Consider the following 27213-nt stretch of genomic DNA (forward strand, 5'->3'; position numbering starts at 1 on the left):
CGCTGAAGCAAAGATCTTCTTATGAGCTGGGGGATGTGTTTCGAACAGACGTGCTAGAGCACCACGTACAGACAGACAGGTGTGGGTGCCCACCATTTTTTTGCCAGTGCGTTCGTTACTGGAGTAAATACACCAACCTAGCATAGATATCTCCCGTAAAAGAAAGGCAAAAGCAGTTATCGGTTCTATACCTAGGTACTTTGTCCTTCTTTGGGGAGGGGTCGAAACTTTGTTGCTTGATGGATATTTTCTCTTAAGATGTATATTACTACGAACACCTAGTTAGCTTGTTCGCGAAGCAGACTTTCACCAAGTTGAGATATAGATTCGTACTTGCTTACTAGTCTTGGTCGATATGTTTTTCAAAGGAGTTTTTATATTTATGGCTGTAGCAAAGTTACAAAAACAAAGAGAAACTTACCCTGTCCCCCCCCCTCCCCCGCCTTATTATCCCGTGTCGGAGGTGGTTGACATAAGGATCGCAGCGACTTTGTTGGCCTTGCGCCCGTCACCGGCCTCCAAGAACCTCAGTCGCAGACTCACCATGAAGGAGAGCCCGTCACCGTATCTCTCCCGGACCCAGGCGAGTTCCGCCGGCCCAAAGTGCTTGTCAGCCTCGGCAACGATGCCTCTCCCCACCACCGACCCGTCCATACCCAGCCCGCTGTCGACACTGCTTTGCGCGGCGGCGGCAGCGGCGGCGGCCACCTTGGCCGGCTCTGTAAATGACCGAATAATGTGCCGCGCCGTGGCGGCGTCATCCTCGCTACCGCCGCGGAGCTTGTGAGCCCGCATAAAGGCCCAGATGCTGCCGTGCGCCTTCTTGATCCACGCGCGCTCCTCCGCGTTAAAGGAGGCGGCGGCGGACCGCGTGACCAGTGACTTGGTGCTGCCGGCGGTGCCCAGCAGGCGCAGCACCCTTTCGCGTTCATCGTCGTGCCACCACGCGCTTATCTTGTACGATGTCGCGGGCTTAAAGGGCGACGGACCGACGCGGGGGCCGATGGGGGGTCCGCTCAGGCGCAGCTGAAGTAGCGTGTTGCCGCACGGGGCCTGCTGCGGTGACGGCTGCAAGTATGCGACCGAACGGCCCTTGCTGTCCGTGATTTCGCGGGTGCCGTCGCGGCCGGGCCGCAGGACGTAGTTGTCGCCGAGAGACGTCCCGATCACGTTGCAGAGGCAGCTCGGCACGTGGAGGACGTTGCGCAACCGCAGCACCGCGTGTGACTGCTTACCGCGCGCGTCCGGTCGGCGTTTGACGGGCAGATCGACCGTGCCGATGCCGATGACGGCGCTGTTCAGCGTCGTGCTGGCATACTTGACGCCCAGGACGCTGCTGATGGTCTGGTAGTCGTCACCAAACCACGATCGATCCTTGGCACGGCTAGAGGAAGCTCTTGTTAGAATCAATTTGTGGCATGACAAGCTGCATGACTGGGAGGAGCTGGTGGTGATAGAGGGTAGTGAACGTACTGTACGTTGGAATCGATCGAGTAGATCCAAGCGGGACATGGTAGAGTGGTCTTCATGTTGGACATTGTAACGTTGTGAAGGATTGAGAAAGTCAAAGCTGTCTGGGTCTCGCTTTTCAGTTAAAATTGTGAATGATTAAAGAATGAGGGAGAACTTGGGATGGGACTATCTGATGACTTATAGTGCGTCTCGTATCACAGCGGGTGAAGCTGGTGACCAGCATCACTGGCTCATAAGATGACTGGCTCATAAGAAGGTGTACAGAAGTGGCGCCTGGTACCACGGCTGACGTACCTGATACTGTTGTCACACCAATATTACCTCGTGTCTCAGAGAAGGTTGCTTTGTATTTCGCAGCGATGGCCTGAATTGGATTTTCGCTAGACTGATCTGGTGGCACGACAGGATGTTGTACGGCAGCCTGCTACGCAAGCCATGAAACATTGCCTTGACCGCCTCTGGGAAACAAACGAAGGGAAGAGCTGCGTCTATGAATGGTTTGGACTAGTCTCACAACGCTACCTTTCCTGGGATCTATTGATTGGTTGGTTCTCATGCGTTCGAGCGAAGGAGAGTCGGCCCATCGGCGTCTGATGAAGGATGGCGATGACGACCCCCCTATTGCTTATTGCCATCTCACAGCTTCACATCTTGCTGATGCTAACGAATTATATTCACTCGTGATGCCTCATGCCTCATGCCTCATCGCGATCAAATGGGAACGGTCCCAGCAGCCCGAGTTTGACGGGGATTTCAACAGAGCCGATGCCAATGACTAGAGCTGCGACGTCGTTACTGTAAAAGGTGCTCAAAAAGGTATAGAGAGGCCGATCGTCGTCCCCGAACAAAGATGGATCTTTGGCGCAGCTGGCATACTTTTGTTAACGGTGCTCGAGAGAGGAGGAGGCGCGGGGTAAGGTGGTGGGTGAGTTCTATGAAGAGACATTGCGGGCGGGAAAAACTCGGGGGGAGCCCAGAGCAATTGCGCCATCGTACTTGTGCCCAAGACTACTAAGGTACCTAGGTAGGTAGTCAGAGCACGAGTGGCTTGTGATTGCTACACGCACCGCGACAATTCATCAATGCAATAACGGAATGCACCCCTCTTGTGCACATGTTGACAGTTGACAACGGGCAGAGGGGTTGTATCGTGACGGTTCGGTCAGAACTGTCCTGGTACCCACAGCGTCTACAAACCTAACTACAGTGGGGGGACAAAAGTCACGCCTTTTTTAGGGGAATAAGTTATATAACACGTAATTTATATAACACTTAAAAGAAAATTTACCTACTATTATAAAATTAGGTTATATATTCACTTAAAATAATATACTAACTTATATAGCTTAAATAGTAAAAAAATTACTAATTAAGTAGGCTAATAGTAATAGTATTAGTTTAGTATAGTAGTTAGTATACTTACCTAATCTTAATCCTATTAAAAATATATAATATATACTTAAATATATAATTAATAAGTAATACTTAAGGCTAAAGTTACTTAAGAAGAATATAGCCTTTTTATAATACCTTATAAAGGCTATTATTAAGTACTAAGAGGATTATAATTAAAAGGCTATTAATTACTTAATTAATTTAATACCTTATTATCTTTAGGTAGTTATTAATAATAATAAATAGTATATAAAGTATTAAAATAGAAAAACTATATCTTATATTAATTATATAGGCTTAACTAATATTATATTAAAAAAAGGCGTAATTTAGCTATAAAATAGTATATTAGAAAAGGAGTATTAATATTAACGATATAGCGTATTTTATAAAATAGGCGTGACTTCTGTTACCCCACTATAGGTACTAATAGATATCTGGGTAGGTACATAGGTAGGTAGTTACTACCTCCTACCTGTACCTTAGTACCTACCAACCGAAGGTACCTAGGTACTGCTAGGAATACCACCCGGCGCTCAACCTCCGGCTCCGGAGACCCGATCTTTTTTTCACTCATATTATTACCTGGTGTCTGTGAGTCGACACTCGATTTCCATTTCTGGCTATCAATATTCTTGACCCCGTTTGTTTCTGCACATGACAGCATTTTTCAATTCTTATTCCCCATCATTCATTGCATCGCAATTCCTCTCTACTCCCAACCTCGGCCCTTCTGTGAAGCTTCCTCGGTCGTCACCACTTTGGCGGGGCTTCGAGTAGAGACCACTGTGTGTGAACTCGTGCTGCTGCAAAGAAAAAAAACTGCAGCGACGAGCCGCAAGCAAGTCGGCACCAACGGGCAGGCTCAATTCATCAACGGGCCGACGCAAAGCAACAGCAGAGGGCCTATTTGCACTCTCTGGGTTGCCCCGGCTTCCAACGATCCGATTCTTTGCCTCGACTGCTGTCATTTCCGGGATTAGGCACTGCCCGAGGGCACGGAAGAGCCATGAGCGGCTACTCACACTTCAACTCGCCCGAGCTGGGCTGGGTTGTACAAAAATTCGGCGGGACAAGTGTTGGGAAATTCCCTGACAAGGTATGTCGGAGTATTGTGGTATAACCACGATGCGGTCATGCAGGTTCGAGGTTCGAGTGAGAACCACATCGCCTGTGAGCAGGAGAACCTCGACGCTAACTCATTCTCGACGCAAAAGATTGCGCATGATATTGTCAGGTGAGACCTCAACCACATGCATGCAATGACGAGAACACGTACTAACTCAGTCTTGTACAGGGCAACCCTGTCATGGAATCGAGTAGTGGTAGTATGTTCTGCGCGAAGCACGGGGAAAAAGGCCGAGGGCACCACCAGCCGGTGAGTCAGATCTGTATTATCCATCGAAATCGACAATGTCCCCCGGTCCTGACTTGCCAATCAGTTTACTTGGCGTGTATGCCATGCTCAAGGCCGTCGGCGCCGCCACAAACGCCGAGGAGGAGCAGATTGCCCACATTGACGATGCCAAGATGCTCATCAACGACATTTGCAAAGACCACATCGCCGCCGCGGAAGCATACGTCAGCGAACCCGCACTACGCCAGAAGCTCGTGGCCCGTATAGAGGTGGAGTGCCAGGAGCTCATTGAGTATATCATTGCGACTAAGAGATTCAACCTCGAGATCAATGCGCGCTCCAAGGACCGCGTCATTAGCTTTGGCGAGAAACTGGCCTGTCTCTCCATGACGGCGGTGCTGCAAAACGGCGTATGTTGACGTGTCCGTATGCTAAAGAGGATCAGCGACTAATTCAACCGGCAGGGTGTCGACGCGGAATACGTAGATCTCAGCGACGTGTTGCACTGTGAGGCCGCGGACCCTCTCGATGCCAACTTCTACAAGACCGCAGTGGACGCCTTTCACAAGAAGCTCAGCACCTGCGGCACAAAGGTACCCGTCGTCACCGGCTTCTTTGGCAACGTACCCGGCAGCCTAATCGACGGCGACATTGGCCGTGGCTACACGGACCTGTGCGCTGCCCTCTGCGCCGTTAGCCTCAAAGCGGAGGAGCTGCAAATCTGGAAGGAAGTCGACGGCATCTTCACGGCCGATCCATCCAAGGTGCCCACGGCGCGCCTTCTCACCTCCATCACGCCATCGGAAGCCGCCGAGCTGACTTTTTACGGCTCCGAGGTCATCCACCACCTCACCATGGACCAGGTCATCCGCGCCACGCCGCCGATCCCGATTCGCATCAAAAACGTCAAGAACCCGCGCGGCACCGGCACCGTGGTCATCCCGGACCCGATCCTGTCCGCCTCGCACCAGCTACACCGCTCGCGGTCGCTGGCGCACCTCGCCGCCGCGCGCGGCGACGGGGGGCTGCCCAAGCCGCCGAAACGGCCGACGGCCGTGACCATCAAGGACAATATCAGCGTCATCAACGTGCACTCCAACAAGCGCTCCATCTCGCACGGCTTCTTTGCGCGCGTCTTTTCCATCCTCAACAAGCACAGCATCTCGGTCGACCTTATCTCCACGTCCGAGGTGCACGTCTCGCTCGCCATCCACTCGGCCAGCACCCGCATCGAGGCCTTTTCGAGCGCCAAGCAGAGCCTGGAGGAATGCGGCGACGTGAGCGTGCTCTCGGACATGGCCATTCTCAGTCTGGTCGGCGCTGATATGAAGAACATGGTCGGCGTCGCCGGCAAGATGTTTTCCACGCTGGGCGAGCACAATGTCAACTTGGAAATGATTTCTCAAGGTATGTGTTGTAGACACTGGAACGCCGGTCGATCTTGAGGACATGAGCTGATACCTTGATAGGTGCGAGCGAAATCAATATCTCATGCGTTATTGATGCCCGTGACGCCACCCGGGCAATGAATGTGTTGCATACGCATCTTTTTACATTCTTAGACTAGAGAGGCAGTTTCTACGGGCCAGGGCGGGGATGCAGACGCGACTTGACGCGTCTACTATCGCGGACTGCGCCATCGACGCATTTCGAAGAGTTATATGGGATAAACTGGGTTACACACTTTCGACATACTTTGTGCAGTCGTCCTGGCACGATTACTAGCGTTACATAGATATAATTCACACGCACATAGACCCCAGCTATGAGGGGGAATAAAAATATCTGCTTCTTGTCGAGTATAGCACTGAGGGCAATGCTTCTTATTCGAGTTGCAGAAAAGGATGCCATCGCTTCCTTTTTATCTCTATCATACAGGGTACTGTTGGGACAAGGCTTCTAGGTCACGACGTGTAGCTTAACATCCACCAAAGAGATGCTAAGTCACCCAATAATTGCCCACTTTCTAGTCATAGCGTTCCGCTGAAAACTCCATTTGGAATCGCACATGCCAATACACGGAGGGAAAATGATGTCGTGGTTCGTCCAATATCTGGATCTGGACCCTGGTCCAGACTTCAAGGATCTCTAGCGCCTGTGACGCATGTAACAGGGGGGGGGGGGCGGCAGCCAGCCAGACCGCGCCCACCTCTCCGCATTTTGGACAGATTCCCCAAAACACGAACATAGCAAAATATCTCAGACAGAATGACGATAGCAGATACTTTCCACTGCTGCCCGGGAAGCTCATGATTACACGATTGCCGCAAGACCAGCCCACCCTCGCGGCTACCGCCATTGATACCACCCCCGCGACAGAATGGCGGCCAACAGTGCAAATGGCGGCTCGCGCAGTCGCAGCATCCTGAGCGCCTTGGCGGCGACGGAGATACTTGACGGCCAGTCAAAGCTGCCAGCAGGTACGAGTCCTACTGAGACGGGAGTGGGATGTCAGATTTGTCTCCGAGCAAAGCTAACCAGGCCGCCTTTGTTGCAGAACTCCTAGTTGCCGTGCTCGACTATCTACCCGTCGCCGATCAGATGCGAGTCGCTCGAACATCCCGCCGTATGCAAGACATGGTATACGAGGATCCCCGGTGGGTGTCTCGCTTGAAGAGCATGGGCTGCTGGGACGAGCGAGAAGCGAGACAGCGGTTCGAAGACGCCGTCCGTCGCCGCCGAGAGCAGGCCGCCACGCAGGCCGCCACGCAAAATAGCGCCAACAAGCAGACAACCACCACCATATTCGACGCCTCGACCGAAGAACAACGGCGGAAACGAGCAACGTCGGAGCTGCGAGACGGCTTCGAGACCATGACGGTCGGCGGGCCAGCCGCCAATACCACCAGCCTCGAGGGACAGGCCACCTACCTCGAGGTCTTCAAGAACGCCAAGAGCATCCGAGGCGGAGCCAGACAGGAATACGGCAAGATATACGGCGCGCTGGCACCCTTCTACTTTGACATTGTCAAGGCCAGGACGCACACGGAGCCCATCGTCTTTAAAGCGTTCCGGGACCCCGAGACACAGGCGCAGATGCTGGCCAACCTGCACAAGTTTGCCATGAGCGACTGGTCATCTGGATGCATGGCGCGAGAGGCCAAGCTAAACTCCATGATGACGATTTTCGAAAGCGCCGTCATGCGGGAATTTGAGCAGGGCTACGAGTTCTGGGATGTGGACGGTAGGATGCGCCGTTTTGGACATGTGCTGCACGCGCTCAATGGAGCCACGAGCGCCATTGACGTCTTTATCCGCAAACATCCCATCCTCAACGATACAGATATGAACTTTAACCCCATAGAGTGCATCAACCGCGGACAAGGGGCCGATGATGTGTCGCTCACGCCCTCGCAACATTTTTTCGACAGGCTGCTGTTAAAAGTCAACGAGCAGGCCGGCGTGATTGAGCGCATCTTTCCCGACGCCGAGCACGTGTTTTGGGAGTTTGTGGACAAGGTCCGTGAAGACATCATCATGGAGTACACTACGCCGTTGTTTGATGAGAGCCATGAACGGTCGCTGGGCATGTACCTCAAGGCCGTGTCTGGCATATTTGAGCAGACTATGCGCTTCTTCCGGTCGCTAAAACCGCCAGGCGCAAAAGAGGAAAAGATTCGTGAGATGGCCAAGGTGATGGTGCTGCGGGTTTTTGAGCCGCATCTCGACCTGTATCTCCAGGAAGAGCTCGAGTACTTTACAAAACAGGCGGAAGAATTCGTCTCGCTGTGGGAGAAGAAGCTCTCGGCGCAGGACTCATCGCTCGAGTCGTACTACATGTCCAACATTAATCGCTCCGCGGAAAAGAAAGACTTTCTGAGCTCCTTTCGCAAAGTCGTCATGATGCCTGTGACGGCGCTCCCCGGCATGAGCTTCTCGTCGGGCTCGGCGGCGCCGTCGCGGCCAGAGACACCGAGTCTCGGCCGCAGCAGCCCGGTGCCCGGTGGCGGCAAGGCGCCGACGGACGAGCTCGCGGCCAAGGCGGCGCTGATGGCGTCGAAACTCGAGGGCATCAAGTCGCTGTGCAGCATCGAGGTGGCATTGAGCCTGGTGCAGGCGGCCAAGACGAGCCTGGGCCGGGCGGCGCTACTGGTGCCGCTGGGCGGGCAGGTGGGCGGCGAGGCCAAGGAGCAGTGCTCGACCATTTTCGTCGTGCTGCTGCGGATACTCGGCCAGCGACACGTCAAGCACGGCTTCGACCTGGCCGTCGGGCACCTGTCGGAGTACAACCCGAGAGATGTAAGCCCTGGGAGCCACGAAAAGACGGGCAGCAGTGGTGGTGTGGCGCCGCTGGTCATGTTTATCGAGCTGGTCAATGTTGGCGACCTCATTTCGCAAATGATCGACGTGTTTTACGAGCAGCAGCTGGCGACGCCCAAGATCGCGGATCGCAACGACTTTCTCGATCCGGCCAACATGGCCAAGAAGAAGTTTGAGCAGATGCTCGACGAATCGGTCGCGGCGGGCCTCAACAAGGGCATCGACGTGCTCATGGACGAGGTCGAGTACCTGCAGGCGACGACGCAGGCGCCGACCGACTACAACCCGCTGCCGACGCCGCCGTCGGACAAGACGGCGAGCATGCTCGGCGGGGGCCTGGACATCGGCCCCAGCGGGACGGCGACGCGCATCGTCGCGCTCGTGTCGGGCCACACGGGCATGCTGGTCGGCACCACGGACAAGTCGATGCTCGACGTCTTCAACGGCGAGGTCGGCCAGCGCCTGTTCACCGCCATCTGCAAGCACCTCAAGCGGCAGCGCGTCAGCGTCGACGGCGCCGTGACGCTCATTGCCGACATGAATCTGTACTTTGAGTACATTCGTACGCTGCGCATCCACGATTTGCTGCCGTACTTTCGTGCGCTGCGCGAGCTCAGCCAGGTGTACCTGATTGACCCGGCGCACGCCAAGGAGATGGCGACGGTGATTGCCGACGGGGACCGCTTCGGCGGCGTGTTTCGCGCCGAAGAGGTGTACGAGTATGCGCAGCGCCGCGCGGACTGGTACCAGGTCCGCAAGGATGTGGAGAGGGCCATGTATGGTTTGGAATGCTGCGTCATGTAGGCGGACGTGTTAAGGGAGGCCGTTGTAGATTGGGTAGGTAGGGAAAGAGGCGGGAATAGTCTTCTTACAAGGTCTACTGCATCTGTTCATTTTTCACTCCGTAGCCGCCATGGCTCGGCATATCAATCGAGTCCACTTTGCATGTTGGAGGAGCGTCTTAATTTCTTATTTAAATGCCTTGAAAAATTGCAAGTGACCATTTTGCTTTTTAGCAACGCCGAGTTCATGTCATGTGTTTCCCACTATTCCCAAAGCTCATTTGACTAGTATTGCCCCCAAAACGCCGGAATGAAACGAGATCCCACCCCCACTAACTACTTCTTCTGTCCGAAATCCAGCTTCCGCGCCACCTTGCCGCCGCGATCCTCGTCGACGACGCCGGGCCGGCGCTTGAGATCAGCGCCGACCTGCGCCTCGGCGCCGTCGCCGCCCTTGCGGGGCAGGTCCACGGTGCGGGTGGGCTTGGGGTCGGAGTGCCACCAGGGGTGGTCGAGCATCTCGCGGGCGGTGATGCGCTTCTTGGGGTCGAGTAGGAGGGTCTTGACCAGGAGGTCGACGCCGTCGGCGCCAACGGTGCCGAAGCGGGCGAGGTACCAGTCCTTGGCGTGGACGGGATGCTGCGCAGGAACGGTGTACTCGGGGAGGCGGGTGACGCCGGGCCAGTTGTCCTCGGTCGGGGTGCCAATCTGCTCGCAGATGAGGCGGACCTGGTCGAGCTCGTTGTTGCCGGGCATGTAAGGCGCGCGCAGGATGAGCTCGGCGAAGACGGCGCCGACGGACCAGACGTCGACGGCGCCCGAGTAGTGCTTGGCGCCAAAGAGGAGCTCGGGCGGGCGGTACCAGCGGGTGATGACGTTGGACGTCATGTTGTGGTGGGGGTCGGCAAAGGAGCGGGCGAGGCCGAAATCGGCGAGCTTGACGGCGCCGTCGGCGGCGATGAGCAGGTTGTTGGGCTTGATGTCGCGGTGGAGGACGAAGGAGGCGTGGCAGAACCAGACGGCGCGGGTGAGCATGCCCATCCAGGCCTTGATGTCGGCGGCGCCGTAGCGGACGTGCTCGGTGTCGCGGATGAGCATCTCGAGGTCGCCGAGGGGCAGGAACTCGAGCACCAGGTTCAAGTTCTGGTCCTTGGAGGAGAAGACGGCGAGGAGGGAGATGATGTTGGGGTGGGAGAGCTCCTGCAGGTGCTTGAGCTCGCGCACGGCGTCGGGCGCCATGCCCTCGGTGTATTCCTTCTGAACCTTGATCTTTTTGATGGCGACCTGCTTGGCGGGGTTCGATTTCAGGTGGCCGAGAAAGACGATGGCGTAGGTACCCTCGCCGAGTTTCTTGCCTGTTGCCGAGGAGGGAGGGTGTTAGAGATGTTGGCGTTGGGGTTTGAAGGCCAGGGGAGGCCGGTGGCCGGGTTCTATCTACCTTTGACGTATTTGCGCTTCTCTTCCTCGTTCATCTGCTCGGCCACGTCCAGCGTGGGCGGCAGCTGGGGGACCGAGGTGGGCGGCGCGGGCTTGGGCGTGCCATTGGAGGACGAGTTTGTGCCGGACGCCAGGTTCTTATAGGGCGATCCGATGGCGCGTATCGAGGTCCCGTCGGTAGACTGCGTCGCCGTCACGACGGGCGACAAAGCCATGGTGGCGGCGGCGGCGGCGGCGGCGGGGACGGGCTGGGATTCGATACGAGTCGTCGCGTCCGCGCGGTCAAAGGAGGAAAAAAAGGTTGCGCTGGAAGCAGTCGGCTTGTAGGTCTCGGGAAACGACAATGGGAAAATGGTGGGAAATGGTTGCAGGTGGCGGATAGGTGGTTCGTGAAGGGTTCATGAAGTGAAGGGTCAATGCCTGGGGAAGGTTGTGATTGGCGCGGGTCGCCGCTGGAAATCCGCCATATTAACAGGTACCTTTATCTCATCAGTGGCTCGCGCTGGCTCTGGGAGGGACACGACAATGCTTAGTTCTGCGTTTACAGGTAAAGTATTGAATTCAATCCATGAAGACTGACATAAATGAATCAAGGCATGAAATCCGCGTCCAGTGAAAGCGGTGTTTGCATAGGTACAGTGGGGGGCCATAAATTCCGTACGGTTTGTTAGGCAATTTGTATGGTGAACCGTACGGAATTTTCGCAACCCACTGTAGGTAGTTCCAGTGTGATGCCAGGGTGCTGGCTGTGTCGCGTGGTCAGAACCCAGTAATCAATCATCAATCGGTCCATGTTCACCGACCAAGTCACAGTTGAGAGAATCAGGTAGAAAAACTCGGGCAAGTCACCACAGCTTGGTAAAAAATGAACCACAGCTTGGTAAAAAAATATGGCGATAATAATACAACTCAAATTCAAGCTCCTCAGGACCGTCTTCCTCCACTCCTGGTCCATTTGCATGCAGAGACTGCTTATTTTCCGGTATTTGCAGTGGCTTTAACAGACTCACTGCTGTCTATTTGGACATTGTCCCGAGGTGCTAGAAAGAGTCGCGGTTCAGCAAGCTTGGGTAATTGATGCGCGAGAAGCGAACGGCGGCACGTACAGGCAATGGAGCCGGCGTCAACACCAAGGCCGGTGCTAATGGCCGCAAGGAAGGTGGTGGAGAAGTACATTTTTGTATTGCTGGTATGTGTAGGCATGCGAGTGTGAGTGCGTTGCGTCTATGTGCTTTGCGTGAGAGAGGGTATATAAGGAATAATTCATACAAAGTTGAAGGCCAGTGGGAGTGGGAAGTGGCAGCTTCATATACAATACCGCTCTCTCGGCCAAGGACATCAAGACATGGCATCAAACGAAGATGGGAAAGGCGAACCGGTGTTTCTCTGCACCGGCAGACGGGGATCATGGCAAGTAGTGGTGTCATGTTGGGTAGTCGCCTGAGGAGGGGAAGCCAAGTCACCGACCCCATCGCACTGGAAGTGGAGGACTGCCTCGATAGCTTGGCCTTTGCTGCATCGAATCACTTTGCGGGATATCGAGAAAAAGGAGGGGGGCCGGGACTAATACACATGATAGAGTGTATTCCGATCTTGCCAGCCGGTGGTGATGTTGGATGCTTCTGGGCGCCGCCTTTGCCGCCTTTGCCTCCCCACTCCCTACACTCCTTACATTATAAAGCGGTAGCTTGCCGTGACGATGGAGGTCTCATGTCATGTCGCATCTACTTTCAAGTACCACGTAAATCGAAAAGAGTGTCCGACAGAGGGTGGTGTGCGACCACGCAGTTCAGACCCCATTCCAACTGCGGGCATCTGCCAATGACGCGACCGCAGACCCAGTCGTCGCAGACCCAGTCATCATCACATCACGCGCGCAGGAACTCGCCATGCAAGAAGCAATGCAATAAACCAATGCATATCGGATGTAGAGGGCAAGAAAGCGGCTCAGCCTCGGAGTTGTTGATCAGTTGTCGGGAGATGGTTGGTCCATGTTCCTCTGGGTTTGTGCTGCCTCGCATGGTGGGCGGCGTTGCGAGCTGGCCGCCATCCAGCTCACCGAAACGAACAAGCATGGCTAGTTATTGAAGGATCTAGGTTGACTATTCGTTCATCTAGGTCTTCCTCTACCTTTTCCGCGCGACTAGACGAATCACAGTACATCTCCTCCCGCTTGTTTCTATCGCCATCATTACACCAGCGCCTACCCAAGGCAAACAAGTCAACCCCATCACATCGAGATCAACACCACCGGCCACTATTGCTACGCCCTGAAGCCTGTTGGGGCCACATTTGGCTTCCCGCCTCCTTTCTCTTGTGGAGGCAATGCAGCTAGTTACAAGTGCAAGACGGAAGAGGCAGGCATAGACAGAGACAGGGCAAGGCTGCGCCTCATGCGCCTCTCTCCTAGAGCCTACAGGTACGCAAACAGCAGAGACTGCATCCTATTGTGAATTGTGGTGCAGCAATACCACAACTTGCAACAAGGCGTAGTCAAGCCGAGGTGCATGTCTCAGTTGGCTGCGCTCCTTCAGCCCCCAACCAGCGTGAGGCCTCTTCCTGCTTCGAATGTGCGACTATCGATTCTGGCCATTTCATTCCTGTAGCCATTAATATGCCATCGAAGTCGCCTTGTTTTTGCGTCGCCATCTGTACGGCTTTATTGACCGCTCGCAACATAGGTATCTCGCCTTGTTTTGTGCAGGGCTCAACGACACAGAATGGATGGCAATAGTAGAAGAGACAGGCTCGAGGACTCTTCCTACGAAGGCTCCGAGCATGCTCCGTCCCTTAGCTGGGGATACAGAAGCACAACCACCGACGATGAACTTGAATTGCGTGAGCAGCCGGTCAGAGAGCCCGACAGCAAGCCCTCCGTTGATACGCTTGGGGTTAGCCATCCAGACAACATGATCCTCTTTGCTGGGCTCGGAGACGGCATCTATTCTCAAACCGAGAACCACTTCAAATACCCCCGTACTTTATCTGGACTCACAACTTCAGACACAAATCCAGAACCTTTCAGCATGGAATTCGATGGCGCCAATGACGGTGACGAGCTTTCCGGCACTAGCCGGCGGTATGAGTGTGCCCAGTGCCGCATGCTCTTCAACAGCACCTCCGAACTCAGGTACTACAAAACAAGAACTATCAGGTGCAGGTATCCTCTTTCTAATACTGACTGTCAGGGAACATGCCCAAGACCACACTTGCGTCTACCAGTGCCTGTATCCAGGATGTGGCCGCATTTTCGGGCTCATAAGTTATCTCAAAGGACATACAGCCGACAAACATGGCATCTGTTTGTATGGCAGATGCGAAAATAGCCCCGTACTCTGGGCCTGGTGCCAACCTGGAGCCATGATAAAACATATTTCGAAAGCGCACCCAATCGTCGCTCTTTGCGACTTCGGCGAACGCTGGGAGACAGCCGACTCTCGGCATCTAATCGATCCGCATGTGGAAGAAATCGTCGCGAATTCATGCTCTAAAATCGCCTACACATTCGAAAGAGTCTCCAAACTGGCTGATTCCGAACTGACAACCACGGAAAGGGTTGGCTACAGACTCTGTACTCAGAAAAGTGGTTTCAACCACCATGACCGAATGAAGCTGGCAGCTCTCCAAAGTGACATTCTTAACCAAATGAACCCGGCAGCTCTCGAAAGTAACATTCATGATGACCTCAAAGAACAAGCGCGTACGGATCTGCCAGGTGCTCGAACCGGTGTTCGACAGACGCCGAGACTATCACTTGGCCCCAATCCTGGCTCATCCCTCAACTTGTCAACAGAGTCCCCCAGGGCGTTGCTTCGGGTCTCAAATGAGCCTCAAACTCGGACGCCGAGTTGGCCGGCAAAGTCTGCTCCCAGGGACAGAACGGGCTGTATAACCTGCAGGTGTGTTCAAACTATTCTGGGGTAGACGTTGCCGTATCTGACATGATGAGTTAGACAGCATGATGCCGCCTGTGACGGGACAAAACCTGTCTGTGCGAGATGCGCTTCCACGAGACGACCTTGTCTGTACTTGGGTGTCCTGAAAGCATTTCTACATGTACTCGAAGGTGTCCCAAAGCACCCTAGCCAAACAAGGCAAGATCTGTTGTTGCTATACTTGAAAGAAAAGTATGGCCTTGGCCTAAACATGGTCAAGAATATACGAGGAATTCCTGATCAAATGAAGAGAATTAGAACGTGCCTGAGAATCGGGCCTGCCGCCGAGCCCGGCCACACGTCTGTTGTGGTGGGCCTGGAATGGCCGCTTCATCGCTTTCTGCAAACTCAATTTGTTGACTTTGAGTCTAGAAAGCAGCCATTTAGGTCTCTCATCACGTTGACCGGCTCTGCGACTGACGCACAGGCCCTTACTGTGGGCGAGTATCTATCGCAGACCTGGCCCGACATTGCAGACAAAATCCTGCAGCTGTTGCCAGCCTCGTTAGAGCCACATCTCGGCCACATATCTCTCCGACAAGGTGAGCTTTCTAAACTGGAAAAAAAAAGGGACCAAGATATGGTGTCTTGGGATAGAACTGGAGTCAGAAACACTGACTGTAAGTAGCTTCGGTCACCCTTGATACAAGTGTCCAAGTCTACTACGAAAAGGACCACATCCTTGTCAGGGGAGTCGGCAATACCGAGGTCATCACTCAAGTTGTGCAAGCATTTACTTGGATCGCCTGTACCGCACGAGCCGGTCCGGCCATCAAGGGCGTCTGGGAGTGTGTTCCAATTTTCGCGCGAACCAAGGCCGCCATGGTCCGACCCGGCATTCAACCATTTGTCGTGCACTTCTTCACGAGGTCGCTACCGCCGACAACACAGCCTGGGAAATGCTGGCAGCACATGTTTCAAGGCGCCGTGCTGGCAGCTGGATTCCCCATACCGCAACGGGCCACTCTAGGACTGGGGCTGGAGATGCCGCTCAACATGGTAGCAGAGCTCGCGGGATCGCGTCGACTGACTGAATGGGACGACAAGATCTTCATAAAGGGATATTCGACGATGCTGGTTGCGATCAAATCAGTGGCCGACGTTCTTGTGTGGCACTACTACTACGCTCAGCCAGGCAAGCGAGTGGCGTACATGGACTGTACGGAACAAGTTGAGAGCGTGGATATGGCGAGATTTGGCGGCTTTCGTCATGTAGTTGGTTGGTGCTCGAGTAGCAAGTACTGCGCTGGTAAGAACACTCTCAATGCTGCTTAATGCGCCTGCTTATTCAAGATAGGATCCCCGGATGCCAACTACAACATCCGCGGCACGCAGTTACCCCGCCCCTCTGCTGGTCTTTTCTTGGACAAGGTATCCATCTCCACGGGCAGCACCATTGCTGGCGGGGCCATGTTGACACCAGGCACTAAGGAGCGGCCGCCACATCTTACAAGAAACGGTATAATTCCTAACCTTCGATGGCTGTCCAAGAAATATGTCGTGCTTTGGGATGAGGAGGCGAAGCGGGGATGGCTTGTCAACGGGACCAGCGCGCTCCTTCATATTATACGCGCCTCATTGGCATCCTACGAGAAAGATGACTTTAGCCCTTGCTTCATGTTTGACGGGAGCAAGATGAATAACCTGCCGCAGAACCAGTACAGACATAACACGGCCATTGGTGTCCTCATCGATCAGGGCAACCAGAGACTCCGTCTCTATCCAAACCGCACCACAGAGCAAACAACGTTGACAGACAGCGGAATATTGACACATACGCAGACATCTAGCTATTTCCTCTTTGGCGATCTCGTTGAGCAGCATCTCAGCGCGCTGGAGAAGATTGTCGACTTTCACTCGAACCTCGCCGGCCGCGACGGTGTCAACCTCAAGATGCACTTGCGAAAGCACCTCGAGGGTTGGGAATTTGCCGATTTGACCAAGGAACACGATCTGAGGCCGCGCGTCGCCACGCTGGGATTTCTCGGGTACGGCTGGGTGGACTTTGTGCGCGCCATTGGCGCTATTACGCTCTTTGGCCGGGGATTCGGCGAGCTCCTGCAGCCGACGAACAGCGGCGCAGCGGCAGCGACAGCGGCAGGCGGCCTGTGCGAACGATGGAGCAGCTTACCGACGGGGAACTACAACCTAGCTGCCAGCGTCGCGGACCTCATCGACATCATGGAGCAGCACGGGGACGCCCACGCCGCGCCACGGGAGCTGGCGCGCGGCATCGCCTGGCGCTCGCCCGCCGACACGTACGCGGCGTGTCCCTGCACGCGACCGCCGTCCGAACAGGGTCGGGCCGACTGCCACGTCGCCCCCATGCAGGTTCTGCAGCCCAGTAGCGCCTCGCGCGCCGCGCCGGGCCACGTACCGCCAACAGACAGCGAGGTAGAGTCAGAGCCTGACGGCGCCGTCATCTTTGGGTACAATGTCACTTTTGGGTACCGCTGGCCGGAAAGGGGCACGGATGAGGTGCCGGCCAGGGACTTTCGCAGGCAGCTGCGCAATATGCTGCCCGTGCGACTCTTTAAACAATCGCAGACGGAAGCTGAAGGAGAGTCACCGGGTGCGAGCGATACGGACGCGAGCAGCCGGCCGGACTCTGACGAGACTCTGATGTCGCGTGAGCCGTCTACCGACACAACGACGGAGGGGGAGGAGGGAGGGGATGTCGTGGCGACGTTGTTGGAGGAGCTGCCAGCGTCATCGTCGCTTCGATCGAAATTGCGGCAATGCATGCAGACGCGGCGGAAGCGCACACTGCAGGATGAAGATACTGGGAGGAAGAAGAGAAAAGTCAATGATGGGAAAGAAAATGTTGTGTAGTTGTGTGTGGTTAATGGCATGACTACCTACCTAGGTAGTTTTTGAATCAGGTCTCAATGATTGTCGTCTCAGCTCGTGTGATCGCCAAGGCGTTCACTGGTCCACTGTGGCAGCACAGCAGCAAGCCACAGCGGAGATAACGGTCAGACACGGAGCTAATCAGCCAGTACAAATTAAAGGCGTATGTACTGGAAGGACGATCGCTTTCGAGAAGGAATCGAGACAATATGGTATGTATTTTCAAATTAGACACGTAAAAACACCAATTTTGTTTGGCAATGATCCCCTCGTTCACCAGCGTCAGCCACAACGCGTGAAGCGCGTGTTGCTGTAGTTGCCGGCCTGACGTCACCACTGTACCCCTCCCCACCTGACCCCCCCCCCCCCTCTGGAATTACATGGATGACAGCCTGTCGATCTGCATCGTCGACTCTTCATCCAAATACTGGTTTCTCGACATTTGCAGAGCTTTCATCGCGCTTCCCATTTTCAAACACATTTGCATCTTCATTGTTGTCTTTTTCTTTCCTGTTTCAGGAAACTTGTCTTCAAGGTTTTATTTTTGGCGAGAGCACCTGCCCGAACACAACACCCGCTTCGAAAGTCACGCTCATCACACCTTCCAATTCACAATGGCTGTCAAAGGCTGGATCTCATTCTGGGTGCGCTGCCAAGACACAGACACAGATCCATCCAGATGAGAACCCGTCCTTTGCTAACGCGTCTGGTAGTGGCTGCCCATCATCTCGGCCCTCGTCTGGGTCGGCATGCTTCTCGGCATGCTCCTGCACTGGATCATCAACGACCACTCGCGGCCCTACGCTTATCAGGATCAGGACATTAGCGTCGTCTTCATTTCCAACGTCGGCGCCGACGTGCTCAAACCGCTCTTCATCGCCGGCTCTTGCGTCGTCTGCGTCTTCCTCGACCTGTCCATGCTGGCGGCGCGCTGGCTGCGCCACCAGGGCCGCCTCGTGCCCAACTCGTCAAGAGGCGAGAGGTCGCTCGCCATCGGTACCATTGTCTTTGGCGTTATGGGCACCATGGGCTTGATTTTACTGTCCGTCTTTGACACCAAGAATTATAATAAGCTCCACTATGTGTTTTTGCTCTTCTTTCTTGGTGGCTACATGCTCTCGGCTGTCTGCACCTGCTGTGAATATCAGCGGCTGGGCATCAGTAAGTGTTTTCCTTTTCCGTCCTTGAAGCCCTGTTGGAGATGCTAACATGATTTCTCGCAGAGCACAGAGAACACCGCGACCTCCGTGCCTCGTTTTGGGCCAAGCTCGCCGTCGTATTGATCGAAGGGACCATGGCTATTGCGTTTGTCGTTACTAACTTCACCAAACAAAACGACGTTGCCGCCATCCTCGAATGGGCCATCGCTTTTCTCTTTACCTTTTTCATTTTGTCTTTCGTCATCGACCTCTACCCAGCAGTCACAACCAAGCCGCATACGGCGCGCTTTGAGAAACGCGGCCCTCGCGAAATGGAAGAGGGCAGTGGTGCCACGACGCCACACCACTACAGCAACGGCAACGTCAACAGCAGTTTCAACGACAACGTCATCGACAATGTCAACGGCAACAGCAATGTCAACGACAATGTTAACAGCAACGTCAACGACAATGTTAACAGCAACGTCGACGGCAGTGTTAATGACAACGTTAAAGGCATCATCAACAGCAACGCCAAAGACAACGTCAACAGCAATAATAACGGCAACAGCAACAGCATTGCCAACGCTAACGTTAACGGCAACGTCAACGGCAAAGTCAACGACAATACTTAAGGCAACGTCAATGGCAACAGCCTCATTAATACTGGAGCATCTTGAGAGAGAGAAACCGGTCCTACTGTATAAAGTTTTATGGGCGCGGGTTTCTGTACATAGTACATACTGGGACGGCGCATGTTTTCACACCGGATTGGTCACGGAATAAACCGACATAGAACGGGGTCATTTTTATCGGGTTTGGATAACGGGGTTTTCATTGGGATACATGATTAATAGTCTTTATGGGCTGGGTAAGATAGATGGTGTATTAATAACAGGAGTTTTCAACCAGCAAGCATGAGTCTTTTCGTGAAGTTGTCAACAAAGTCATTTCGAACATGGTGACTATCTACTCGGAACCAAAAGAACGCACCACAACGAGCGACATCATCTGCACCCTTGCTCTCATCTGATAACACGTAAGTAGTATACAGTAAGGGTATAATCAAAAAGTCGAATTGGAATGGTGTTGCAAAAATGACTCCCAACTCGTCACGCTTTCCCACCTCTTTTTACAACGAAGAAAATAAAGACAATAAACAGCAGCTATTTAAAAAAAAAAAAAAAAAAAAAAAAAAAAGAACAAGTAAATGTAAAAAAAAAAAGGTATCCTCTTTCCAACTAGGGCATTAATAAAAACGTCGACATATTCAGGTGGGCTCAGACTCTTTACATCTCTTCCTTGAACCGGGAGTCGCGCGCTATGCTGCTGCTCCGTCGACGTTCCTCGTCAATGAGCTTGGGCAGTTCCAGGGCGCGGCTTCGCTCCTCCGCGTCCTCAAATGGCGTGCTCACGGGGCTGACGCCACGCGAGTCTGCCTTTTCCAAGCCCTTGTCGGCCGTCTCGGCGGTTGCAGGCTGCTCCTTGTCCGCGACAACGGAGTGGCCACTAACGGCGGCGGCGGCGGCGGCGGCGGCGGCGGACAAAGTGGCCTTTTCCGCCTCTGGCGGCTTAATCTCGAGCGCGGGAACCTTGACAACGTCCTCGGCCGTCTGGGTGGTGGCTACCTCGGTGTCGGTCTTGCCTGCGAGCGCCACATCGCGGATGCTGGACGAGCGGTTGTCCAGGCTGGCGGTGTGGCTGGCAACCTCTGGCTTGTCGGCGGCCTTGGACGCGGATCCGCCAAAGAAGCTGCGGCGCTTCTCGCGCTGTTCCTTTTCGGCGACGGGCTCGTCCTTGCTGTGGGAGATAGAGAAGCGCTTCTTAAGCCAGCTCTTGACGCCCGACTTGGACTTTTGCGACGAGGCGGAGCCCTCCACCGACTTGCGGGGTGTGCTTTCGGTGTTCTCCACGGTGTGGCTGTTGGGCGTGGCTGCGGTAGCGGCTCTGTGCTCCTCATGCTCATCATCAGTATCCAAAAGGTCGTCGCTGTCGTCGTCTTCTTCAGCCGCGGTGGCAGGACGCGCGTCGTGAGAAGGGCGCGAATGGTGAGCTGCGGAATCGTCTCCTGCCGTGGCAACGGCTGCGCCACCAAGCTTCGATCTGCGCCTCTCTTCCTTGGCCAAACGTTGCTGCTCTGCCTTTTCAGCCTTCTCCTGCGCTTTCTTGGCCTTTTCTTCGTCCTTTTTGGATTTTGCCTCCAACTTCTCCTCGTCTTTCTTAGCCTTGGCTTCTTGCTTCTCCTCGTCACGCTTGGCCTTTTCCTCGGCTCTTTCTTGCTCTGTAATAGGTGTTAGCTCGTAGCATGATTGTGTAAATATATAGAGTGGAAGTTACCCTTCTTTTTTCTAGCCACTTCCTTCTCGGCACGCTCTTCGGCTTTGATCCTTTCCAGCTCCTCGCGTCTAGCGTCCTCCTCTGCCTTCAAAGTGGCCACACGTGCATGTTCATTCTCCGCCTTTTCGTTGATGTCATCCAGCACGGGCTGCAACCTCTTGACAGCAATAGCATTGATTTCTTCCTGAGTCATGAATTTACCGCCACCAATATCAATCTTGCCCTTGTTCTCAGCACGCGTATCGGATCGAGCTTGCGCAGCTTGTTGGGCCTTCATTTCCCAGTCGGATAACATAGACGCGTTGCGCTTGCCAGTTTCATTGTAGACCTTTTCGTCCATGCCTTGGAGACGAGCCTTGACGTTGCGCTGGGCGGCAGCGAGAAGCGCCTCACGGTCCTTGGCTCGCTTCTCGGTGTCGACCTGAGACAACTTGCTTGAGAACATGGACATTTGCTCGCGAATCTTTTCGGAGCGAACCTTGTCCTCGGGATCGGGATCGCTGTCGGCGCGGCGGCGCAGCTTGTTGGTCATGGAGAATTTACGGCGCGGCGAAGACGAGTTGCCATAGTATTCTTGCGCGTCACGGTTCTGCTGGTGCTCATCGTGAAGTTTGGCCAGGCGCTCCTGGGCCTGCTTGTACGCTGCGTCCTGAAGGTTGAGGTAGGTGCCAGCGAACGGAGTGCTCTCCTGGTCGTTTTGTGCATCTTTAGCCTGTTCGAGCTTCTTCTGCTGGTGTTGGTACATCTTCCTGGCCATCTCGACAGCAGTCTGGTGAATTCGCTCCTCGTCAGTCTCAACCTTGACTGGCGGGTGAGATGTAAACATGTTTCGGGTCATGTTGGTAATAGGAACGGCCCCGACTTCCTTGATTGTAGGCTTTTGAGCCATGAGAGAGTTGCGATGGGCCAAAGTAGCACCATTGAGAGCACTGGATGCGGCGCTGGCCTCCAGACTAGAATGATGTTTATGCGTGGAGCTAGGATGTGCAGAGCCGGTCTTAGCCGAAGCCATAGCGCCTTTAGCAGCAGCAAGTGAGCGCTGCTCGGTTGGCTTTTTGGGAGAGGAGTGCACGGTAGGTTCGGCCGTGGAGGCTCGGTTGCTTTGGAAAGCTTGCGTGGCAGCGGTGCCGCCACCGGCAACACTCACAGCCGGGGCAGGAGCCGGGCGAGTAGCATTAAAAGCCTGAGTAGCTGCCGAGTTGCCCCAATTGTCATGGGCAGACTTGTTTGGGGCAATGGGCGGTTGCTTGAGAGCGGCACCAGCGGAGCCGACAGCCAGGAGAGCGGCCTTGCTCGCGCCGCTGCTGTTGGTGGGCTCCCACGCCGGCGAGGACTTGTAATCTTTTGCGAGAGCGGCGGCAGCCGATGCGGAGGAAGTCTTGTCCGGCCGCCAGGGCTCGGGGGACTTTTGGTTGGCCCATCCTAGGGTGGCGGCGGCGCTGGCGGCAGCACCATTCTCACTGAGGCCTGCAGACGGGTAGCTGGGAAGGTCTTTAGGGTCGGCATACTTGAGCCTGCCGGCCGTGGAAACTGGGCAAGAGGAGGATGTGTAAGTAAATTTGTAGCAACGGACCGAGGTGCAGAATGCATGAGTGTATATTAGGATGCGCAAATTGCGGGGGCGCGAGGAAGGGGGGGGAGATTGGTGGATCGATCGAGTGGCTGCTGCAGTTGCGAGAAAAGAGCGGCGATCTCGTGGTTTGTTACGAGGTGTAGTTAGTTTACTGACGTACCTTGAGCCGACTTGGGCATGGCTCAGAGACAATGCAGGGGTTATTTGCTCCAAGTAGATGGTAGAGCTATTGATATCTTGTGACACAATCGAGAGTGTTGACGGTCGTGGTTTTGTAGCTGGGGGTGGAAGCAACCAAGAAGCGGCTTGGGTAAGATGGTTGAGAGAGCTACCTCGATGCGCCGGGAACGATGGGATGTTAGCAGTTGATAAGGGAAGCCAGACAGCAGCAGGAACGGAGCGGGCGGCACTAGAGCTGTATAAGAAAGGATGGGGAGTTAGGGTATTCCAAGCAAAAGCGACAAAAGCAGCAATTTCGGTGGCAGAGCAGGCGAAACGAGGATGGGATGGAGGAAGAGGGATCTGGGCAAGCTCATGAGGCCAAGCTTGGTTCTGCCGCCCGTGGAACCTACCAGGTAGATTAGTACTAGTAGGTACATACTAACACTAAGGTACCTGTTAGTTAATACCGTTTTGGGGGGGTCCGTTGCGGACAGGCCGGCGGATACCTAGGTACCTGAGGTACCTCCTTACTCGGTTAGTAAGGCAAGTACTGAGTTGGATTTTGGTACGGCCAATGCTGACGTCATCGAGACTCTGCACACAATCCGGATTTTGGGGCACTGAACTAGTTACAGGCTACAAACTCTAAATCGACTGGACTTAGTACCTACATTCCATATCTTATTATAACCAACCCTCAACCGTTGCAGTCACCGTCACCACACCCAGAGCTAGCTATTGCGCGCGACTGCTCATACTGTCCTCATATCCCGGCCCAATCCTGCTTCCCAGCTTCATCATTATGCCCTTATGCCCTTGTCAATGCCCACCTCAAACGAAACCCACCCGCTTCGAGCCTAGTATTACCACTCCCATGAGATGCCCTCTAAAAAGGTTATGGGCTGATGACGTCGCTATACCCTCGTCTCCATCTCACCACCCCCGTTCACCCCGACCTAACTACCTAGTAAACTAGCAGGTACTTTTAAGGTAGTTAGCCATCGCATCGCGCTTCCCGCCTTGGAAGGCTACCCAATTAATAAATAAGAACTCGCACCAGTCCACGCCCATCACGCTCGACAGGGATACATACATCGGTGGTGGTGGTCTGCTGTTGCGGTTTCTTGCCGTCGGATGGAATTTGGCTTGGAGGGAGTAGAGCTGGTCGCATGGCCGATCGTACCAAAAAAAAAATATCTTATATTGTCCCGAGTAAAAGAAACGATACAAGTCCTGTGGTCATCCGCAAACGTGCATGAATAGCCGTATCTCTGACGACCGTCACCGACCATTCATTATAATGAATTATACTAGACGGCAAAATGCAGTTATACCCAGTTACAACGTAGTCTGTTCGTCGCGTTTTTCTAACCGCCAGCGTGCCTTTCAACTAGCTCACAGTAATAACGGCCATCACCAACCACAACTACCTGCCACATTACGATTTCTCCACAAACCTCCCAACTCTGGAACAGTCACCTACCGGCCTCATTTCCCGTTAAATACGAAAGCCACACTGGTGCCCTGTAAAGCATGGCCCTAGAAAAAGAACACACACTCCAAGAGGTCTCCAATTTTCGCGATGTTGGCAAGACTGTCAACTCGTTTCTCGGCAAAAAGTCGGTCCCCAAGTTACTCTTTGTTTATGCTTCAGCATCATCGCTAACACGACCGTATCGTTAGGGTCATTCGAGAAGGGCTCGTATATAGATCTGCCAGGCCAGGTAAGCTCGACTCAACTTGACTTGTTTTCAAACAAAACAACATGGTTGAATTCATTACGGTATATGCTGATCCGACATGTCATCACCATAGACAATGCATCACCCGATGACATGGCGTACCTGGCCGACAACCTCGGCATCCGCACCGTGATAGACTTGCGCACAAAGTACGCCATCGCAACCACGCGAATTTCTTATGCCGACTCCGTCTTTCTTTTCATTTACTAATCATCATCTGTCCGCCCTTTGTAACTAGTACTGAGCTAGCTCGCCAAGCAGCCAAGCGTGCTGCGCAGCGCGTCACGAATCCCTCCATCCCAGAAACGTATCATATCCCGGGCATCCAGTATCATGAGATCAAGGTGACAGGTCGCAGCTTTGAGCGTCACATAGCTAGCCTTCTCACATGGTGGCAATTTCTGTACGTGCCTCGAGCTAGGTCATGTAGCCGCCATCATGCTCCCTGCAAAGGAAAACTGATCTAACGACAGAGAGCAGTCAGTTCCTCTTCCTCTACGCCTTCAACTACCGCAACGAGGCCATCCGCATCGTGGCCGAAAACGTCCTCGTGCCGCGCGGACTGCTCGGCATCGGCCGCGACAAGCTGGACCACTCGGGCGCGGAGATTGCCGCGGCGCTGACGCTCTACACGAGCACGCAGACGACGCCCGTTTTGGTGCACTGCACTCAGGGCAAAGATCGGACGGGTACGGATGGGCGTGACAGTGGGTGTTGAGGAAAAGTATGCTGACAATGTGCTCGTAGGACTGATTTGTTGCCTCCTCTTGATGATATTGGAAGTCCCCATGTCGGCCATCGAGTACGACTACCTCCTCACGGACGAGGGCCTCGACCCTGAGCGCGAGCAGCTGATCAACGAGGTCAAATCTGTCGGTCTGACCGAGGAATGGGCGTATACGCACCGCGAGATGATGTCAGGGCTGAAGAGTCATCTTGATCAGAGGTTCGGTGGCCTTGACCCGTACCTCGACTCGATAGGGTTCGACCAGTCTCGACGTGCACTCGTCCGCGATACTCTCCTCGTTTGATGCACATCGCTGCATAAAAGGTATATACAAGTACTCAAAGCCCTTTACGACTATGCACCAACATAGCATTTCCAATAAGCTTGATCGTGTATTCTTAAAAAAAAAAATCTATCATGTCTATCGTTTTGTAAATCGTCCTTGTAGCCAGCATCGGTACATTTTCTTTTGTTCCGCGCGGTTGACCAGCAAGCGACGATCAACACCGAGGTGGTCGATGGAGAACTTAGGAACGCCAGCCTCGCCGTTGTCCTCGGCTTTCTTGCCTGACCAAATATCGCCTAGCTCGTCGCGGTCAAAAAAGTACACGCGCGTGCCGTCGCCGCGAATGTAGAAGTTTTCTTCCAGATAGCGGCCCTTGCGGAACCGCACCTGCGCAAGATCGCCTCTCCCGTAGTCACGGAAGAGGACGGTGCCGCCTGGCTTGAGCAGCCTATGGACGTTGTGCAGCGCTCGGGACCACTCCTGCGGCGACAGCGCCGAAAAGATGAAGATCAAAATGGCCACGTCTACGGATCCATCTTCGAGGTCGGGCGGCAGCTCTTTGCCTGCGACGTCCCAGACGTCGGCTTGAATTTGCTCGGTATTGTACTCTTCATGTTTGCGCATGACTTCTACGGCAGTCTTGGAGAAGTCACAAGCGTGAATCTTAAGTTGGGAGTTTTTGTTGTTGGAGAGAATCGGAAACGCCGTGTTACCGGCGCCGGCGCCGATTTCGAGAATGACCTTGGCGCCAGCATCTTCTGCCATTACGTCGCCCAAGATGGGAAATTCTTGCAGCAGCCACTTTCTGTTCTTGAAGAAGTTGGCAGTGTTGTTTTTGTAGAAGAGATTCCACCACTTTTCGGGATTACTGTTGAATCTGCCTGAGCAATACGTGTTAGCGTACGATTCCAAAAAAATTCATGTACGTTTGGAAGGTGAAGGATATGGAGCTCAGATGGGAGCGAAAGACTATAGTTAACTTGATTTCATCAGAATATTCAGATGAAGTGTTGCTTAGATATCATCACGGCAAGGGTTGTGCAAAATAACTGAAGAAAGATTCAACTCACTCTTGTCAAAGTCAGAAACGGGTGCCTGGCGCTGCTTCTCAAGCTGCAGCTCAGTATACTCCTTGTATGCATCGTCAGTTTCCACATGGTCCCAGGCATTGAACTCGTAAACGTTGTCCTCCTGCGTTAGAAAGCGGCTGCCGAATTGAAACGGATCGGTCCTCTTCAAGTTGTTTGCCGAGTCATGCGACCTATGCGGAGGGACTTCAGCGTTGGCTGCGTCCCCCGCAACCGTGAGCTTTTCCAGCTCCGTTGTAGGTGCAGCCTCGACTGAAGGATTTCTTGATAGAGTCGCTTCCATGTTGAGTATTACCCAGATGGAGAGAGTCGTAGTGTATACACAGATAATCCCCGGCCCCAAGGCCTCTGTAGGCGTTTGTCCTGGCACAGACGGAGAGGGAGGAGTGGAAGAGGATGAAAATTTCTGGAGCCCCCACGACAGAAAGTGAAAAAAACTGACTGAGGTTATATTAGTCTGCTGACATAATGCGGTCCTGTACCGAACAAGTACCTACCTAGCCTCACCAACAAGGTGCCTACGCAGGTACCAAGCATGTTTACTCAAATTGGGAGCTTTGTCAAGCGTGCTAGTACTGAAAAACTTGTCAAAATTCTAGAAACTTTGAGGCGAAATACCTATATATTTGCATATTACTGTATTACCACCAATAGCAGCCTGTTGCTCTTC

General features: G+C 53.9%; 10 protein-coding genes across 10 annotated transcripts; 5 read left to right on the forward strand and 5 right to left on the reverse strand.

Annotated features, from left to right (window-relative positions):
* Positions 1-447: 447 nt before the first annotated feature.
* Positions 448-1512, reverse strand: CCM_03896 (uncharacterized protein; the record flags this gene model as incomplete). The annotated part of the gene is made up of 2 exons (XM_006669044.1): positions 448-1434; positions 1474-1512. 2 exons carry the CDS (start codon positions 1510-1512, stop codon positions 448-450), a joined length of 1026 nt encoding a protein of 341 aa, XP_006669107.1.
* Positions 1513-2168: 656 nt separating this feature from the next.
* Positions 2169-2589, reverse strand: CCM_03897 (uncharacterized protein; the record flags this gene model as incomplete). Its single annotated transcript, XM_006669045.1, has 3 exons — positions 2169-2254; positions 2350-2493; positions 2541-2589. The coding sequence occupies 3 exons, from the start codon at positions 2587-2589 to the stop codon at positions 2169-2171; spliced, it is 279 nt and encodes a 92-aa protein (XP_006669108.1).
* Positions 2590-3877: 1288 nt separating this feature from the next.
* On the forward strand, positions 3878-5792 carry CCM_03898 (aspartokinase; the record flags this gene model as incomplete). The annotated part of the gene is made up of 6 exons (XM_006669046.1): positions 3878-3967; positions 4011-4105; positions 4166-4246; positions 4311-4635; positions 4690-5632; positions 5695-5792. 6 exons carry the CDS (start codon positions 3878-3880, stop codon positions 5790-5792), a joined length of 1632 nt encoding a protein of 543 aa, XP_006669109.1.
* Positions 5793-6545: 753 nt separating this feature from the next.
* On the forward strand, positions 6546-9289 carry CCM_03899 (secretion pathway protein Sls2/Rcy1; the record flags this gene model as incomplete). Its single annotated transcript, XM_006669047.1, has 2 exons — positions 6546-6645; positions 6723-9289. 2 exons carry the CDS (start codon positions 6546-6548, stop codon positions 9287-9289), a joined length of 2667 nt encoding a protein of 888 aa, XP_006669110.1.
* A 314-nt stretch (positions 9290-9603) lies between these two features.
* Positions 9604-11880, reverse strand: CCM_03900 (serine/threonine-protein kinase; the record flags this gene model as incomplete). Its single annotated transcript, XM_006669048.1, has 5 exons — positions 9604-10622; positions 10706-10952; positions 11417-11558; positions 11611-11713; positions 11811-11880. The coding sequence occupies 5 exons, from the start codon at positions 11878-11880 to the stop codon at positions 9604-9606; spliced, it is 1581 nt and encodes a 526-aa protein (XP_006669111.1).
* A 1544-nt stretch (positions 11881-13424) lies between these two features.
* Positions 13425-17272, forward strand: CCM_03901 (Pfs domain protein; the record flags this gene model as incomplete). Its single annotated transcript, XM_006669049.1, has 6 exons — positions 13425-13834; positions 13893-14404; positions 14750-15181; positions 15268-15888; positions 15937-17211; positions 17256-17272. The coding sequence occupies 6 exons, from the start codon at positions 13425-13427 to the stop codon at positions 17270-17272; spliced, it is 3267 nt and encodes a 1088-aa protein (XP_006669112.1).
* An 831-nt stretch (positions 17273-18103) lies between these two features.
* CCM_03902 (FK506 suppressor Sfk1) lies at positions 18104-19263 on the forward strand (the record flags this gene model as incomplete). The annotated part of the gene is made up of 3 exons (XM_006669050.1): positions 18104-18133; positions 18203-18650; positions 18713-19263. 3 exons carry the CDS (start codon positions 18104-18106, stop codon positions 19261-19263), a joined length of 1029 nt encoding a protein of 342 aa, XP_006669113.1.
* Positions 19264-19917: 654 nt separating this feature from the next.
* On the reverse strand, positions 19918-22717 carry CCM_03903 (uncharacterized protein; the record flags this gene model as incomplete). The annotated part of the gene is made up of 3 exons (XM_006669051.1): positions 19918-20909; positions 20966-22495; positions 22699-22717. 3 exons carry the CDS (start codon positions 22715-22717, stop codon positions 19918-19920), a joined length of 2541 nt encoding a protein of 846 aa, XP_006669114.1.
* A 1818-nt stretch (positions 22718-24535) lies between these two features.
* Positions 24536-25473, forward strand: CCM_03904 (tyrosine/serine protein phosphatase, putative; the record flags this gene model as incomplete). The annotated part of the gene is made up of 4 exons (XM_006669052.1): positions 24536-24591; positions 24681-24845; positions 24923-25131; positions 25190-25473. The coding sequence occupies 4 exons, from the start codon at positions 24536-24538 to the stop codon at positions 25471-25473; spliced, it is 714 nt and encodes a 237-aa protein (XP_006669115.1).
* Positions 25474-25590: 117 nt separating this feature from the next.
* CCM_03905 (actin binding protein) lies at positions 25591-26826 on the reverse strand (the record flags this gene model as incomplete). The annotated part of the gene is made up of 2 exons (XM_006669053.1): positions 25591-26336; positions 26526-26826. The coding sequence occupies 2 exons, from the start codon at positions 26824-26826 to the stop codon at positions 25591-25593; spliced, it is 1047 nt and encodes a 348-aa protein (XP_006669116.1).
* Between the last annotated feature and the right edge of the window lie 387 nt (positions 26827-27213).

The sequence above is a fragment of the Cordyceps militaris genome (genome assembly GCF_000225605.1).
Source record: "Cordyceps militaris CM01 unplaced genomic scaffold CCM_S00003, whole genome shotgun sequence".
Lineage (NCBI taxonomy): Eukaryota > Fungi > Ascomycota > Sordariomycetes > Hypocreales > Cordycipitaceae > Cordyceps > Cordyceps militaris.